This window comes from Rhinolophus sinicus, chromosome 2, assembly GCF_057876585.1.
Source record: "Rhinolophus sinicus isolate RSI-liver-muscle chromosome 2, RSI-T2T, whole genome shotgun sequence".
Classification (NCBI taxonomy): domain Eukaryota; kingdom Metazoa; phylum Chordata; class Mammalia; order Chiroptera; family Rhinolophidae; genus Rhinolophus; species Rhinolophus sinicus.
The window spans coordinates 126,947,940-126,964,879 of record NC_142502.1 but is presented as its reverse complement, the minus strand read 5'-3'; the positions used below and the strand labels follow the sequence as shown (position 1 = coordinate 126,964,879).

Sequence of the window (16,940 nt, the reverse complement as noted above, 5' to 3'; positions counted from 1 at the left end):
CACCATATATTCGATCCCCCTTACCCTCATCTCCCACCCCACCCCCCTTACCCTCTGGCTTGATGATGAGCTCCAAGCATCTTTTGCATTTTAAATCTTTGCTGATGGCATTCTGTGTTCTGATAAACTTGCTTAGTGACACCACAACAGTAGGAACAAAAGTTACCCATATACCATCTGCTGTGGTGAATTCTCTGAAGTTTATGTTGAAATTATCCAGCTTCCATTGTAGGGCTTCAGAAAAGGGTAGTTTCAGTTCTTAGTGAGTCCAAGGCAGAAGGGTGGGAGAAATTTGGAAACATTAATTTGGAGAGATATGTACAAATATTAGGGGAAACGAAGAATTCAGGATCCAGTCTGATGGGCAGACTTTTTAATACCTTCAACAGGCTCTCAAGAACTGCTTTTGATACTTTCATAAAATTTCAAAACAACTTCACAGAAATGTTGTAGGCAGAACACATAGCACTTTCCCTCCTACTCCTTAATCATTTGAGAGTAAGCTGATGACCTGATAGCCCTACCCTCAAAGACTTTACTATGTATTCCCTCCAAAAAAAGACATTCTTTTACATAATCCAGTACAAACATAAAATAAGGAAATCAGCATTAATACATTAAATCGTCTAGTCCTCAGGCCCATTTCAAGCTTTGACAAAATTTCCACCACTATCTTTGATAACAAAAGGATCCAGTCCAGACTCACGTGTTACCTTCACTTGTCTATATCCCTTTAGTCTCCTTCAGCCTGAAACAGTTCATCATTCTGTCCTTGAACTTATGACCTTATCACTTTTGAAGATGAATACCAGTTATCTTGTAGGATGTCCCTCAATTTGGATTTGTTTGATTTTCCCTCATGATCAGATTCAGATCTTTGGCAGGATATCTGAACGTGATTGTCTGCTCTTCTCACTGCATCCTATGAGGTGGTCCAATATTCCAATTCGTCCCATTACTAATGATGCCACCACTTCAATTCCGGGATCCAGGTGGTGTCTACCAACTTCTCTGCTGCACAGCTGCTCTTTTGTTCTTTGAAATTAATAAGATTTTTTTTGGAAAATCCCTTCATACTTTATGAAATCCTCTTCCTCACCAAAGCATCAGCATAAAAATCATGGGTGCATATTTCTCTTGGTAATTTACCTTCTTAATTGATTTTGCTTCTCAAAATTCCTCAGATTTGGCAAATGATAGTCCCATTCCAAATCGCTTCTTTTCACCTCATCATTGTTGAGCAAGTCTTAATTTCCAGCCCAAATTGTCCAGAGTAATTTTTTACTTTCTCTATTCTAGACCAGGAATGAGGCATTTCTCCAAGAAGTACTGCTTTCTTTTAGTGGAATATAATATTAACAAATCAAGATCTGGGCACTGTGAGCGGATTTTGGGACATGGGTGTCATTGGTACTAGTCTGGGGAAAATCTGTTTATCTATCTATCCATCCTCTATTTATATATCAACACACACTTTCATATCTAATCTATATATAACCCAATATTTCCAATTTCAGTACCAAACCAGTTTATCCTAGGAATTTCCTTTTCCTTATCTGTAACAACTGTCTCCAACATGAAAATTTCATCTCTAATTAACCTCAATATTTGGACTTATATGATCATCAACATCCTGAAGGAAAACAATCTCCTGCTGTTACAGCCAACTACAATCCCCTGGCATATAACTTCCCCCATACATCCACCCACATACTCTGTTCTGGCTCTGAAACACTTGTCAGGCCACTGCCAACTTCACACTCCTGCATGGGTGCCCTCCCCTCCATGCTTGGGCTCTGAGATCTACACTGAGTGCCTCTGCCTAGGTGAATGTCCTCTTCTTGTTCTGGCCTTAACACATGTACTGGTACATTAGTGCCACCACTGCCATGTAGAGTCCTCACCCCACTCTAGCTCCATGCTGGGTTCGTCTATCACACATGGATGCCATTTCCATACCATGTGGGCTCTAATACCCTGTGCAAGTCTCCCACCCTCACCTTCCTGAGTGGTTTTCCAATCTCCCTGCTTGTGCCCAAGGCCCTGCACCCAGCCACTGAGAACTATGTTCTCTTAGAAACTACAAAAGCTTTGGTGATGGAGGAATATGTGGGTTTAGGGAACACAGTAGTGTCAGAGTTATAAGTAAGCACTTAGCCTAGGGAAGCCTTCGGCTTCTGAAGAGAATAGCTTGGGTTAAGAAGGAAGCGAGGCACATGTAGTAATCCAAGGAGCTCAGGGCACATGTAGCGTGGGCATGGGAAAGAAATGAAGAGAGGAAAGGTGGCTGACACGTTTCAGATGTGGAGGAGAGAAATCCTTGACCGTGGCTGGCCTAGCTGCAAGTGGTGTGTCGTAGCACTCGGAAGGACAGATCATTAAGCTAGAAATGACAGGATAGCAATGACAGATACTCTGTCACTGCGCACTTCCTTACAAATCATGACACCCATATTTTTTCCCAGTTATTTACTTTTACACCCCATTGCATGTCTGACTGCCAATAGTGTTAATTTACCATACCAAAGGTTTTAAGAATTCAACCCAAAAGGAAGTCTCCTTGTCCTCAAAATGTGCATAGTTACCAATGCAAAAAGCTGGCAAAATTTCTTGCAAGCACTAGGGTTGTGTCATACTCGAAACACTGTGTTTTACATGGAGAAATAGCAAGAGAGGCATGTCCTGAAATTTGAACAGAGCAAGAACACTATACTCGTAGGACAGTAGAATGATTCTGTGGCTGCCGAGGAGAAACGCATTCCTTGCAGGCAAATGTGTGCTGCCCTGGGGGCTGGGGCACCTGGTAGACACTGACTGTGCTGTGTTATTGAGACCAGTCAGCCCTGCAGCTGGGCCCAACCTGCCCCAACCCTGCTGATTTGCATGTTACTGGGGTGCAACCCACAGCCCTGGACACATTAATAGTGTGGTCACACCCTGTGCAGGAATCAGTCCCGGGCAGGACGTAGCATGGACATGAGGGTCCCGACTCAGCTCCTCAGCCTCCTGCTGCTGTGGCTCCCAGGTAAGGAAGGAAAACTGGGGATTTGCTCTGCCAGTGAGGTCAGTACCACTTAGACTGCAGGGTAGTTATAAGACCTGGTAACATCATTAAGAGTATGGATGTCTGTTTTCATGTTTCCCTTCTCAGGAGCCAGATGTGATATCCAGATGACCCAGTCTCCATCCTCTGTGTCTGCATCACTGGGAGACAAAGTCACCATCACTTGCCGGGCCAGTCAGGGCATTAGCAGTTACTTAGCCTGGTATCAACAGAAACCAGGGACAGCTCCTAAGCTCCTGATCTATAGTGCAAACAGTTTGCAAACCGGTGTCCCTTCGAGGTTCAGTGGCCAAGGATCTGGGACAGATTACACTCTCACCATCAGCAGCCTGCAGCCTGAAGATGTGGCAACTTATTACTGTCAACAGTATTACAGTACCCCTCCCACAGTGTTATGAGCCTGAACATAAACCACGAAGCAGACAGCTGAGAGCAGGCCGCCCCAGCTGCTCCTCTTGGGCCTCCATCAGCTGAGAGCATTTCTCAGATGCACCCAGTCTTTAATGGTGACTGGAGGTTTTGGCAGATGTGTCCAGGGAGGCTCCTCTGCACCCTAACTCTCTTTGTCTCTCCTCAGCTTCAGTAGCACATACAATGCCTCTCCTGATTTCATAAAGAACACAGACAATCTCACCTGAGCTGTCTGGCTGCGATATCAGTCAGAGTTTATAAAGTGGAAGAGAAGCCACTCTAGTTATTCCTAGCAAGAATTGCTCAATATAGGCAATTAATTTTAAAGAACATTGTTTCGAAGGGCTAGGGAAGTAATAACAGGGGAAGCAGATAGTGGAAATGGGATATTCCCTGGTGCTCACCTAGAAACCAGAGAACATATGCTGTTGGAGACAGAGGCTATCTAGCCATGTGCTCCCCAAACCTGTGGGGGAGGCCCAGGAGTGGGGGTGCTGATGGTCTCAGCTCACCAGTGATTCTCTAGTCCTCCTCTCTGCCCGCAGGACCTGATGGATAGTATTGGATCCTCCTCTTCTGACTTCCACATGTCAGGGAGGGCGCCTCACTGAGCAAGTCTATGGGAAATCATAGAGGGCAAAGGGGTTCTGAGAAATGTGCTTTTACAATGGAGAGTGGTGATGGGGAACAGACAGCAGACAGCCTGGATGGTCATTCCTTTTACATGTCTCAGTAGTATGCCAGTTACAATACACTTGTATGTGCTCCAACCATCATCAAGTCTGGATTAATAACAAGAAGTCTTTGTTAAATGATTGAGACAATAGGAAAATTCGGGAAATGTTTTACATATATAGAAATAATTTGACAAAGAATGGAAGCTCATTTTGATTAAAAAAAATCAAAATTTAAATGTGGATGGAAACTTCTTTCTCTCCTATATGAAAAGATCTTGCTGTTCAAAATTTTCCTTGGAGCCAGAGCATCACTGACATTTCTGGGAATTAGTACAAATGCAACACTGCAGGTTCCACCTTACACTTTCCTTGAGGGTTTTCATTTCAACAAGATATCAGAAGATACGTATAAGGTTTAAGATACTCTGTTTTAGAGGACATATACTTCAGTTAAATGGGCCTTATTTTTCCATTTCCTTTTAATGAACTCTATTTAAATCAGCCTAGTGCTGGAGGAAGTATATCAGAATCTCATGGAAGTTTGGTCAGATTTATTTAATAGTATATTTTAAAATCTCTCTAGGATTGGTTTATCAAAAGTTGCTATAGCTCTAAAACATTGACTGTGTTGTTACCCTGGCCTTTTCGGCAAATCAGAGGACAAAATTACACTTTAGAAAAGCACACTCAATATGTTAAACATTTAGAAGTTTTAGGTAATCATAACTCATATTTTATACACAATTGATACAGAAGAAACTTGGAGAAAATGGGAATAATTTAACAGGTTGTTATTTAGCCAAAACTGATGAAGAGTGAAATAACTCAACCTATGTCCTAATGACTTTCAACACAGAGCCACACTGCAGGAACCATTATGGTATAGAATCCTCCATCTCTTCATTTTCCATGTAAAGAAGAGATATAGAAACTTAGAAAAATGTTTACCAAGGTTGAAATATTCACTGGTCAGGTGACTGGGAATGAAACAAACAAACAAACAAACAAACAAACAAACAAACAAAAAACACCCTGAGAGTTTTAAATCACAGATTAATTCAGGTGTTTCCTTATGTTTATGAATCATTTCTGGAATTGGGAACAAATTCACGCCTGAGATTTGTCAGAACAACACTGGACTGATGTCATATTGCTTCTATACCCAGAATGCTTTAGAAGAAGGGGAGTCAAGACAATAGGTAAAATTCAAGGGTTATATCTGATGATTACTTTGGAAGGAGAGATAGCTAATTCAATGACATAGACTCCTGGTTTTAACAAATACAGGACCTTAGAAGAAACAGGCTGAAAGGTTGGAGACACAGTTATGAGTATTTTGGGAAGCATTATGATTGGACCTTTCAAAATGGGCCAACACTGAAAACAGTGGCTTCCCAAGTGAATGTTAATCTAAGGGTCACTGCTGAGCAGAAAGTTCTCAATAATTAGATGACACATAAGTGACAGTCAGATATTGCTATGGTCTAATTGTTTGTCTCAAAAATTCATATGTTGAAATCCTAAATCCCAGTGTAATTATGTTACAAGTTAAGGAGTTTTGTAGGTGATTAGGTCCTGAGGGTGGGACACTGGTGAACGGGACTTTTAAAAGAGACCCACAGAGCTCCCTGGCTGCTTCTACCATGTGAGGCACAGCAAGAAAACTATCTAGGAACCAAAATGAGACCCATCACCACACACCAAATCTGTCAGCAACTTGAGCTTGGAATCTACAGCCTCTAGAATTGTGAGAATATATTTCTGTTGTTTATAAGCTGCCCAGTATAAGGTATTTCTGTCATAGCAGCCCAAACATGCTGAGAAAGTCAATTTTCCAAGCTTTCCCTGTGAGCCTAACAAACAGACATCATGGCATCAGCAATGGCAGTTCAGGCATAGACCAGAGTCATGCATTTCATCTAACTAAGGCTGACATGTTACTTGCATGTGTTCTATGATTGAGCCAGTTGGATATGAGAAAAGACATGACGGCTGATTCCAGCACAAAGGTGTTTATTATCATGGAATAGGAAGATTAAAAATGGACAGAAAGTCCACATGAATAGACTCTGGCAACACAAAGTTCTAATCCCTCAAACCCCCTAGTGTTTTCTGTGAGCAGAAAAACTATTGCCATGGCAACAGCAATCTGGAGAATCAGAAAGCTGTGTCCACCAGAATGTGTTGCCTGGCCAGGACCCACACCAGCAAACTGAGCGCCTGTGGTCATGCATGTCCCCTCCCCTCACTCTGTTCTGACAACCACTCCTCAGGAACGCATCTGATGGGCAGAGTGTTGATCACATCTCCGATCAATAGTGCCCAGGCATGTGGTTTAGCCTTTTCAGAACCTCCCACACAGAAAGACCTGAGGGAACACAGAGGATGGAAAATACTAAGGAAGCTACTTCACAATAATTGCATGAGTCAGGATACATGTATGTATATTAGATAATTTTATTTTCTCTACTTTCCTTTAAAATATATAGAGATGCTGGGTTTTTTTCGTCACCCTTATAAATTAGACAATAGTTTAAATGTGTTAGAAAATTAATAAAGAAGACATCAATCAAGATTGTAATTGACAGGACCTGAAGGAGGAGTCTCATGTCTATGTCCGTCTTCAAGTCCTACACGAAGAACACTGGTTATAACCACCCTCCTGATGTTCTCTGTCCTATATTGGAACTTCCTCTTCTTTGGCACGTGTCTCACCCTGGTTACATGTTCCAGATCAGAATTGTCTTTTTTTTCACAAATAAATGCTTCTTTTGGAGAAATATCTAGCTGACTCTTTGTTTAAGGCCAACATCTTTGGTGGACTGCACAAGGGTCCAGATAAGACCCCCGAGAACACCACAGATGGTGAGCAAACAGGTGTGGCACCCACAGAGCCTTTTGAGCTTGTTGTTTTTCTCACTGGCCTGGGAGTTCTAAGGCTCAGGTTTCCCCTGATTTGAACTTCCACTCTCTCTGTGTTTTGAAGCTCTCCTGACTGTATTCAATCTGCCAGAGGCGTTGACTTTTCTGCTGAAGGCCCTGTTTGTCTGTGCGTACTCGATTTGACAAAACAGCCTGATTCCTCAAGTGCAGGCTGTTTTGTAAGAATGGCTAGCCTGTAGCTTGATTCCCTTGGAACCCAACTTTTTCTATGAAATTGGTTAACCATCTGTTCAATTCTAGTCTGGTCTGTCTCACTAAAACACAGTTGTTCAGCTTTTGTCCTGTTCCTCCCATGAGCAGGTTGTCTACCAGAGCTGCACTGTTCAGTCTTTGACCTGACAACGTCATGACTGGGTTGTTTCTCTGACACTGCTGCTTCTGCCTTCAGCTCAGCCCCATGGAGATCAAAATGTTCTAGATAAGAATGACTGATTTAGCTTGTGAACTGTTTGGGCTCTTTAAGCTTTTAAAGTATTTGGGCTATTTGACCCCCTTAAACTGGTTAAGTTGTTTGAGCTGTTTAGGCTCTTTGGGACATTGCATAAGAAAAAAAATCCTCTAAAAATGGGATCTCAGTATTCTTTATATTTCAGGTGCCCCCCACCCTGATACACAGAGACCCTCGACAAATTTATGTTTAGAAACCATGGTTGTTCCTCATGCTCATTTCTTACTAAGTGGATTGATTTAACCAAAAATAATACACAATACCAATGGCCATCATGAGAAATTTTTGAGATCCCCAATCTTACTTACCTTAAAACCAAACTGGTTATGTACCACATATCAGTGAAATCATGTGATTCTCTACTTTTTTTTGTCTGACTTATTTTGCTTAGCAATTATTTTGCTTAGCAATTATTTTGCTTAGCAATTATTTTTTTTGTCTGATTATTTTGCTTAGCAAAATAATCTCAAGATTCATCCATGTTGTAACAAATGGCACTATTTCATCTTTACTATGGCAGAATAGTATTCCATTGTGTATATATGTACCACATCTTCTTTATCCAATCATCTATCGACAGACACTTCGGTTGATTCTATGTTTTGAGCACTGTAAATAAGGCTGCAATGAATATCGGAGCAGATATATCTTTATAGATAAATGTTTTCAGATGTTTAAGGTAGATACCCAAAAAAGGAATTGCTGGGTCACATGTCAATTCTTCTTAATTATTTGAGCAACCTCCACACTGCCTTCCACAGTGGATACACCAATCATCATTCCCACCAACAGTGTATGTGGTATATATTACTGAAAACTACAAAGGAACAAGACAAACAAATGAAGAAACAAGCTCATAGACACAGACAATAGTGTAGTGGTTGCCAGAGAGTAAGGAGGGAGAGGGAGGGTAGAAGAGGATAAATGGGGTCAAATATATGGTGATGGAAGGAGAACTGACTCTGGGTGGTGAATACACAATGTAAGATATAGACGTTGTTTTACAGAATTGTACACCTGAAATCTATGTAACTTTACTAACAATTGTCACCCCAATAAACTTTAATTAAATAAAGAAAAAGCTTACAGTAGATCCCAAAACTCAAGGCATCATTCTGTTCCTAGACCCTGTAACACTCCCACTTTTCCTGTGAGAAATCCCAAGGAATGGGAGTTGTGATTATCCAGAACTTCTGAGCAATAAACAACATTGTTGTCTTTCAGAATCCTGTTATTCCTAACCCTCACATGCTACTAGCGTCCATCCCAACTGAAAGTAAATTTCCTACTGTAATTGATTTACGCAATGCATTCTCCAGTATTCCAGCTAATGAAGCTAGTCAACACCTTGTTGCCTCGGTGTGGGAAGGAAAACAATTTTCCTGGAATTTAATGCCTCGGGGTCTTACTGAGGGCACTTTTTGTTTCTCACAAATCCTGAAGGCTAATCTAGATGGTATACATCTCCCTAGGAGTTCTACTTTGCTGCAATATGTGGATGACTTTCTTCTTGCTCTTCTCACAGGAAGACAGCATCCACCTGTTAAAAGTTTGGCCTTAAAAAACATAAAGTCTCCAAGAAAAGTTGCGGTTTACCCAAACCCAGTATTGACATTTAGAACATCTGATATCTGAACACAAGAGCCTCATCTAAATCCAGAAATCTTGATGGTGTCCCAAGTCTCCCAAAACCCAAAACTAAGCATCAGCTGAGCTGTTATTTCAGTGGATTATTGTCAGAATTGGAAACAATTCTCATTTTTATGGCAAAAATTGTGCGTTTTACTGAAGCATAACAACCCTGACCCAATTTTGTGAGAAGAACAGGGCAGCATAGCCTTTAAAAACTTAAAGGAGAGTTCAATAAACCCATCTGTTTGGGGCATCACAATTAACAGATTCTCTTATTTTTCCTTTGCGTATATGAAAAGGAAAAGTCACCTTCTCTGTTCTCAATCAAAAACATATGGAAAACCATAGACCCATAGGGTATTACAGTCAGTAACTGGATCTTGAGGCATCGGGGTACCCCCTTGCCTTAGAGCCATTATTGCCTCTGCTCTTTTTTTGCTTAAAGCCACTGAGGAGATTTTTTTGCGGGATTCCTTTTAAGCAACTTTGTACTCTACCAGTAGAAGCTTTAATCACACCCAACATTTTTTTAGTCAATTGCCTCACTTTCTATGAAATCCTTTCGTTAACTGCTCCTCCCATAACTCTTTCATGTTGTTACAACCTTAACTCAGTTATTTTTCATCCTTTCAACATCTACGAACCCCTCAAAACTGCCTAACATTTATGGATCAACTCCTGACCCCTCATGATTTTCTGTAAGGAACTCCTCTGGGGAATGCTGATTTCTCATGGTTTCGTGATGGTTCTTATTTTTTAAAAATGAAAATGGCAAATATTGTGCTGGACATTCATTATCCACAGCCTTTGATGTAACTCATGTATCTTTACCTTTAGCTACTTCGGCCCAACAGGCTGAATTATATGCTCTTATCTGGGCTTGTACTTAAGCCAAGCAAAACACTGGCAACCTTTATACCGATAGCAGATAATCTTTTGTAGTAGCGTAGGATTTGGGAATGTTGTGGAGCCAACATGGCTTCCTTGGTTCTAGAGGAAATAAAAAATGGTCCACATGTTCAGGAGTTATTGGATGCTATACTTTACATGCTGCTTTAGCTGTTAAGATCCCAGGGCATTCTAAACCCGACTCTCTGGAAAGTAGGGAAAACCACATGCAGACACTTCTGCAAGAATGCAGCCCTTAAAGAAACCAGCGGCAGTCCAACCTCTGTCATGGTCCAAAGAGATATATGCCCAACTGATAACTAAGGAAAACTGGCTAGAAAAACCCTACCGAGGCTTCAGAAATGGATTGATAATAAAACAATTGATGGTTTGAAAAAAAGAGAATATGCGACCAGAGTGGGGGGCTAGTGAAAAAGTGGAAAGGTTTAAGAAGTCAAACTGGTTGTTATAAAGTAGTCATGGGGAGGTAGGGTATAGCATAAGGAATATAGTCAATAATTTTGTAATAACTATATGTGGTGTCAGATTGGTACTAGATTTATTGGAGTCATAGATGGGAGGGTGTTTGGGGGGCAGGGTGAGAAAGGTGAAGGGATTAAGAAGTATAAATAGGTAATTACAAAATAGTCACGGAGATGTAAGGGAAAGCCAGGGAATATCATCAATAATATGGAAATAACTATATAAAAGCAACTAGTAAGAGAACTAAGGGAGAAACTGACAAAAACACAATCATAGTAGGGGACCTAAATGCCTCATTCACAGCTGCTCTTTTGCCCTTTGAAACTAATAAGTTTTTTGGGAAAAGTCATTAATACTTTTCGAATATCCTTTTCTTCATCAAACTGTCAGTGAGTTATCATCATTATTGATTTTGATACTCAAAATGCTCCCGATTTGGCAAAAGATAGTCCCATTCCAAATGGTTTCTCTTCACCTCATCATTCTTGAACACTACTTAATTTCTAGCCCAAACTGTCCAGAGTCATTTTGTATTTTCTCTATTCTAGACCTGGACTGAGGCATTTCTCCAAGAACTACTGCTTTGTTTTAATGGAAAATAGTATTTAGAAACCAAGGTCTGGGCACTGTGGGTGCTTCTTGGGACATAGGTGTGATTGGTACTAGGCTAGGGAAAATCTGTTTATTTATGTACCTATCTATCAAACATTTTATATATCAACACACTTTCATATCAGTTCTATATATAGCCCCATTATCTCGAATTCCAATCCCAAAACAGTTTATCCAAGAAATTTCCTTTTCTGTACCTGTAATTCCTTTCTCTAAAGGTGAGAATCTTGTCTCAAATTATCCTTAATATTTTGACTTATATGATCATCAAACCTCCAAAATGAAATTAATCTCCTTCTGTTCCAGCCAACTACAATCCCCTTGCACATAAATTCTCCAGATAACTACTCACATACCCTGTTCTGGCTCTGACATGCTTGTTAGGCCACTGCCAACTTTGCATTCCATCATAGGCACCATGCCCCCCATACCTGGGCTCTGAACCTACACTAAGTGTCCCTGACTAGGTGAATGTCCTCTTCTTGCTCCAGCCTGAGCAACCCTCCCACCCTCACCTTCCTGTGTGGTTTTCTCATCACCCTGCTTACGTCCAAGGCCCTGCATCCAGCCACTGAGAACTATTTTCTTTTAGAAACTAGAAGAGCTTCGGTGATGGAGGAATATGCAGGTTTAGGGAGTACAGGTGTTTTAGGGTTTTACGTAAGAACTGATCTAGAGAAGCCTTCAGCTTCTGTAGAGAATAGTATGCGTTAAGAAAGAAGCTGGAGCAAGTATTATCCCAAGGAACTCAGGGAACATGTAGCATGGAGGTGGGAAAGGCCTGCAGAGAGGAAAGGTGGCTGACACATTTCAGATGTGGAGGAGAAAAATCCCTACCATGGCTGGCCTAGATGCAAACGGTGTGTCAGAGCACCCGGAAATGGAAAGGGATAGACCACTGACTAGAGATGACAGGATAGCAATGTCAGATACTCAGTCACTGGCACTTCCTTACAAATCATGACACTCACATATATTTTTTTAATTGTTTACTCTAACACCTCATTGCATAACTCACTGGCAATAGTGTTAATTTAACAAACCAAAGGTATTAAGAATTAAACCCAAAAGGAAGTCTCCCTGTCCTCAATAGGCTGCACAGGTACCAATGCAAAGAACTGGCAAAATTTCTTGCAAGTACTAGGGTTGTGTCATACTGACAGATTCCAGTTTTACATGGAGAAATAGCAAGAGAAGCATGTCCTGAAATGTAAACAGAGCAAGAACACTATACTCATAGGACAGCAGAATGACTCTGTGACTGCCGAGGAGAAACACATTTCTTGCAGGCAAATGTGTACTGCCCTGGGGGCTGGGGCACCTGGTAGACACTGACTGTGCCGTGTTATTAAGACCAGTCAGCCCTGCAGCTGGGCCCAACCTGCCCCAACCCTGCTGATTTGCATGTTACTGGGGTGCAACCCACAGCCCAGGACACATTAATAGTGTGGTCACACCCTGTGCAGGAATCAGTCCCGGGCAGGACGTAGCGTGGACATGAGGGTCCCGACTCAGCTCCTCAGCCTCCTGCTGCTGTGGCTCCCAGGTAAGGAAGGAAAACTGGGGATTTGCTCTGCCAGTATGGTCAGTACCACTTAGACTGCAGGGTAGTTATAAGACCTGGTAACATCATTAAGAGTAAGGATGTTTGCTTTCATGTTTCCCTTCTCAGGAGCCAGATGTGATATCCAGATGACCCAGTCTCCATCCTCTGTGTCTGCATCAGTGGGAGACACAGTCACCATCACTTGCCGGGCCAGTCAGAGCATTGGCAAAGCCTTAGCCTGGTATCAACAGAAACCAGGGACAGCTCCTAAGCTCCTGATCTATTATGCAAACAGTTTGCAAACCGGTGTCCCTTCGAGGTTCAGTGGCCAAGGATCTGGGACAGATTTCACTCTCACCATCAGCAGCCTGCAGCCTGAAGATGTGGCAACTTATTACTGTCTACAGTATAGCAGTTACCCACTCACAGTGTTACAAGCCTGAACATAAACCAGGAAGCAGACAGCTGAGAGCAGGCTGCCCCAGCTGCTGCTCTTGGGCCTCCATCAGCTGAGAGCATATCTCAGATGCACCCATTCTTTTGTGGTGAATGTAGGTTTTAGTAGAAGTGGCCACAGAGGCTCCTCTGCACCCTAACTCTCTTTGTCTCTCCTCAGCCTCAGTGACACATACAATGCCTCTCCTGATTTCATAAAGAACAGAGATCATCACACATGAGCTTTCTGGGCTACTGTATCAGTCAGAGTTTATAAAGTAAAAGAGAAGCCACAGTGGGTATTCCAAGCAGGAATTGCTTAATGTCGCGTCCAGCGCAACACGGGCTGTGAAAGAATGAGAAGGGGCAGCGAAGGGTTAAGGAAGAAACAGAAATCAAGGAAGTTTTGAATCAGAGGGCCAAGGGTCTCGCAGCCTCAAAGGACTGTGAGCCCCAAATCGGGTTTCCTTTTGGCTTTTATTGATGAACACACAAGGAAGTAGCATTGTTTTCTCCACGGTCTGTGAGTCTCATACATCATACCAGAAAACTGATTCAAATCAATCACCCTTGCCTGCAAACAGCCAGGATAGAAAGTCCCATGATGTCTTAACAATTATGATATGTGCCTCCCCAGGAACAAAACTTATTATTAACAATGGAAGCAGAACTGATGTTATCACATCACTGACTCACTTCCTAAGCAGGTTGTGGGAAGGAGTATAGCCACATAGGCAGAAGCTCGCTTCAGCTGGGGGATGGTGGGGGGCTGTGCCCACCTCTATGGACCCTGTGCGTTCTCCTAGTGGTCTCCACATGGTTACGCCTGGCTTGGGTTTTTTTCTCCCGTGAGAAATCTTACCCGTCATTGGCTGACCAACCATCTTTTGGGGCCCAAACAGAGAAACATGAAGTGTAAGCACAAAGGTGAAGCAAAGTCCCTGAAAGGAACAGCCTCACAGAATCTTCTTTCTTTAGGGATAGGCACGAGGGGACAGACGACTAGGCTGCTGTGTGACAACAGCTTAAGATAGGAAATGAATTTCTAAAGCACACTGTTTCAAAGGCAAAGCTAATTAGTAACAGGAAGCAGACAGTAGAAATGTGGGACTCCCTGGTGCATCCCCAGAAATAAGAGAACATATGCTGTTGGAGACAGAGGCTGTCTAACCACGTGGTCTCCAGACCTGTGGGAGATGCCAAGAAGTAGGGGTGCTGATGCTGTCAGCTCACCAGTGATTCTCCAGTCCTCTACTCTGCCTGCAGGACCTGATGGATAGTATTGAATTCACCTCTTCTGACTTCCACATGTCAGGAAGGGCCCCTCACTGAGCAACTCTATGGGAAATCATAGAGGGCAAAGGGGTTCTGAGAAATGTACTTTCACAAGTGAGAGTGATGATGGGGAACCGACTGCAGACAGCCTGGATGGTCATTCTTTTTATGTCTCTCAGAATTTTGACAGTTACAATTCACTAGGATGAGCTTTCAACCTTCATCATCAAATCTGGATTCAGAACAAGAAATCTCTGTTAAATGTTTGAGAAAATAGAAAAAAAATGAGGGAAATTTTTTGCATCTACAAAAATAATTTGAGAAAGAATGAAAGCCTTTTTTGATTAAAAAATGAAAACTTAAATAAGGGAGGCGCATTTTATCTCTCCAATATGAAAACATATTACTGTGCAAAATTTTCCTTGGAGCCAGAGCAACACCCACATCCCTGGAGCTTATTACAAATGCAAAACATCAGATCCACTTTACATCCACTTTTTAGGGTCTTCATTTCTACGAGATACCAGGATATATATATATATATATATATATATATATATATATATATATATATATATATATATATATATATATATATTTCTTTTTTTCTTCTTCTTTTTTTAAGAACCTCTGTTTAGGAGGACGTTTACGTCAGTTAAATGGATCTTTTTTTTTCCATTTCCATTTAAGAGACTCTATTTAAATCCACGTGTTGAAAACACAGTCAACTTTATTTTAAAATTAACACAAAATTAACTTACTTTAAGATTGTATTTAAAAATAAAATTATTTGTAAATGACAGGATGAAATATGTTAAAAATCAAATAGAGTAATGGTTTTTAGAAACTTGAAGAATTAAAAAGAACTAAGAATAAATCAAAATTTTATGTAATTGTGGTAGAAACAATTGGGCTTAAACTTGATTGTGCCATTTGTTTTGGGGATTTTGTTCATCCCGATTTTGCCCTGAGAATGATGTTCTTTGGGTTCACACCTTCAGTCTTGGTCCCAAAGGAAACAATCCATACTGGAGACCAATTCATGTACCAGCAGAAGAACCACACAGCTGAGCACTGCCTGGATCATGCAACACGGTCAACATAAACATTATTGAATATCGAACTGAATTTTCAGTTTTTTAAACACTAAGTTTTGAGTGGTTCCTTACAAACCATTATTGTGTAAAATCTGACTAACACAATATTTATATAGCTACACATACAGATAGACAGATTTCACTAAAACTTATGACACAAAATAAAACTTAGGAATCCATTCATAAGGATACACAAAAACATAAAAGAAGTGTTTGGATATTTGAAAAAAAGAATAAAATTTACATCATTTATGAAAACACCTAATGTTATCCATATGTAGCAATACTTCCAGTAATAACAATGATAATTTTATACATCATACAAACTTAACAAAAATGATTACATCCAAATTTCATAAATACAATTATATATAGGACGACGTGAGTACATATGCATATATATATATGATACATACATGTAGGTATTATATTTTGATGAGTAATGTAATTATTTTATGAATTAAATGGGATAATCTGAATTCTGTTATTCCTCATCAAAATCTTGTGTCCAAGACCAGATATAGTACCTTATCTGGCTTGACGCCTTTTCTTTATAATCTTTGCTTCTAAATCACCCACCAAATGCAGTGCTCACTTGAAAATATGTAGTCTAAGTGGAAATCCAAAGCGTATAAATGGAGATATTTTTCCTTCTGCAAAATATTAAATTCTTAGAGCCCACGGAAGTCCTATTATCTCTATGTTCACCATCATGCTATGAGTTCCAGGTATGAGATATTACTTATGTGGATTTTTTGAAAAATAAAGTTTATTGGGGTGACAATTGTTAGTGAAGTTACATAGGTTTCAAGTGTACAATTCTGTAATACATCATTTATATATTATGTTGTTTGTTTTTATTTTTTAATTTTATGGTGAAATCTACTTGAGACTTTCATGACATAGGTCATAGGTCTTGTGATTTATAGAGAAAATAACAACTAAATTAAACTGCTAATAAACAAGCACAGAATAGACTGAATGGCTAAGAAATGTATTCATGGTTTACACCACTGGTCTTCAAATAGTGTATAATGGTCACTATCAGCCTGGTCTTAGAGGAAGTATGTCATTATCTCATGGAGGGGGATTATGAAGTTTGGTCAGATTTATTTAATAGCATATTTAAAATCTTTCTAGCATTTGGTTATCAAGAGTTGCAATGTCTCTAAAATATTGACTGAGTGGTTATTTGGGCATTTTGGCAAATCAGAGAACAAAATTACACTTTAGAAATGCATACTCGATATGTTCAAATTTTTAGACATTATTTAGGTAATCATTTCTCATATTTTATAGATAATTGATGCTGAAGAAACTTGGAGAAAATGGGAACAATTTAACAGGTTGTTATTTAATCAAAACTGACGAAGAGTGAAACAAGTCAATGTACGTCCTAATGACTTCTAACATAGAGCGACATTGCATG

General features: G+C 40.5%; 2 gene segments (V, D, J or C); both read left to right on the top strand.

Moving 5' to 3' along the window:
• The first annotated feature begins 2,957 nt into the window (after nt 1-2,957).
• On the top strand, nt 2,958-4,520 carry LOC148758906 (immunoglobulin kappa variable 1-39-like). The segment is given in 2 exon segments: nt 2,958-3,025; nt 3,152-4,520. Coding segments are annotated over 2 exon segments (366 nt in total).
• Nucleotides 4,521-12,643: 8,123 nt separating this feature from the next.
• LOC148758905 (immunoglobulin kappa variable 1D-13-like) lies at nt 12,644-14,935 on the top strand. The segment is given in 2 exon segments: nt 12,644-12,704; nt 12,831-14,935. Coding segments are annotated over 2 exon segments (366 nt in total).
• Nucleotides 14,936-16,940: the final 2,005 nt, after the last annotated feature.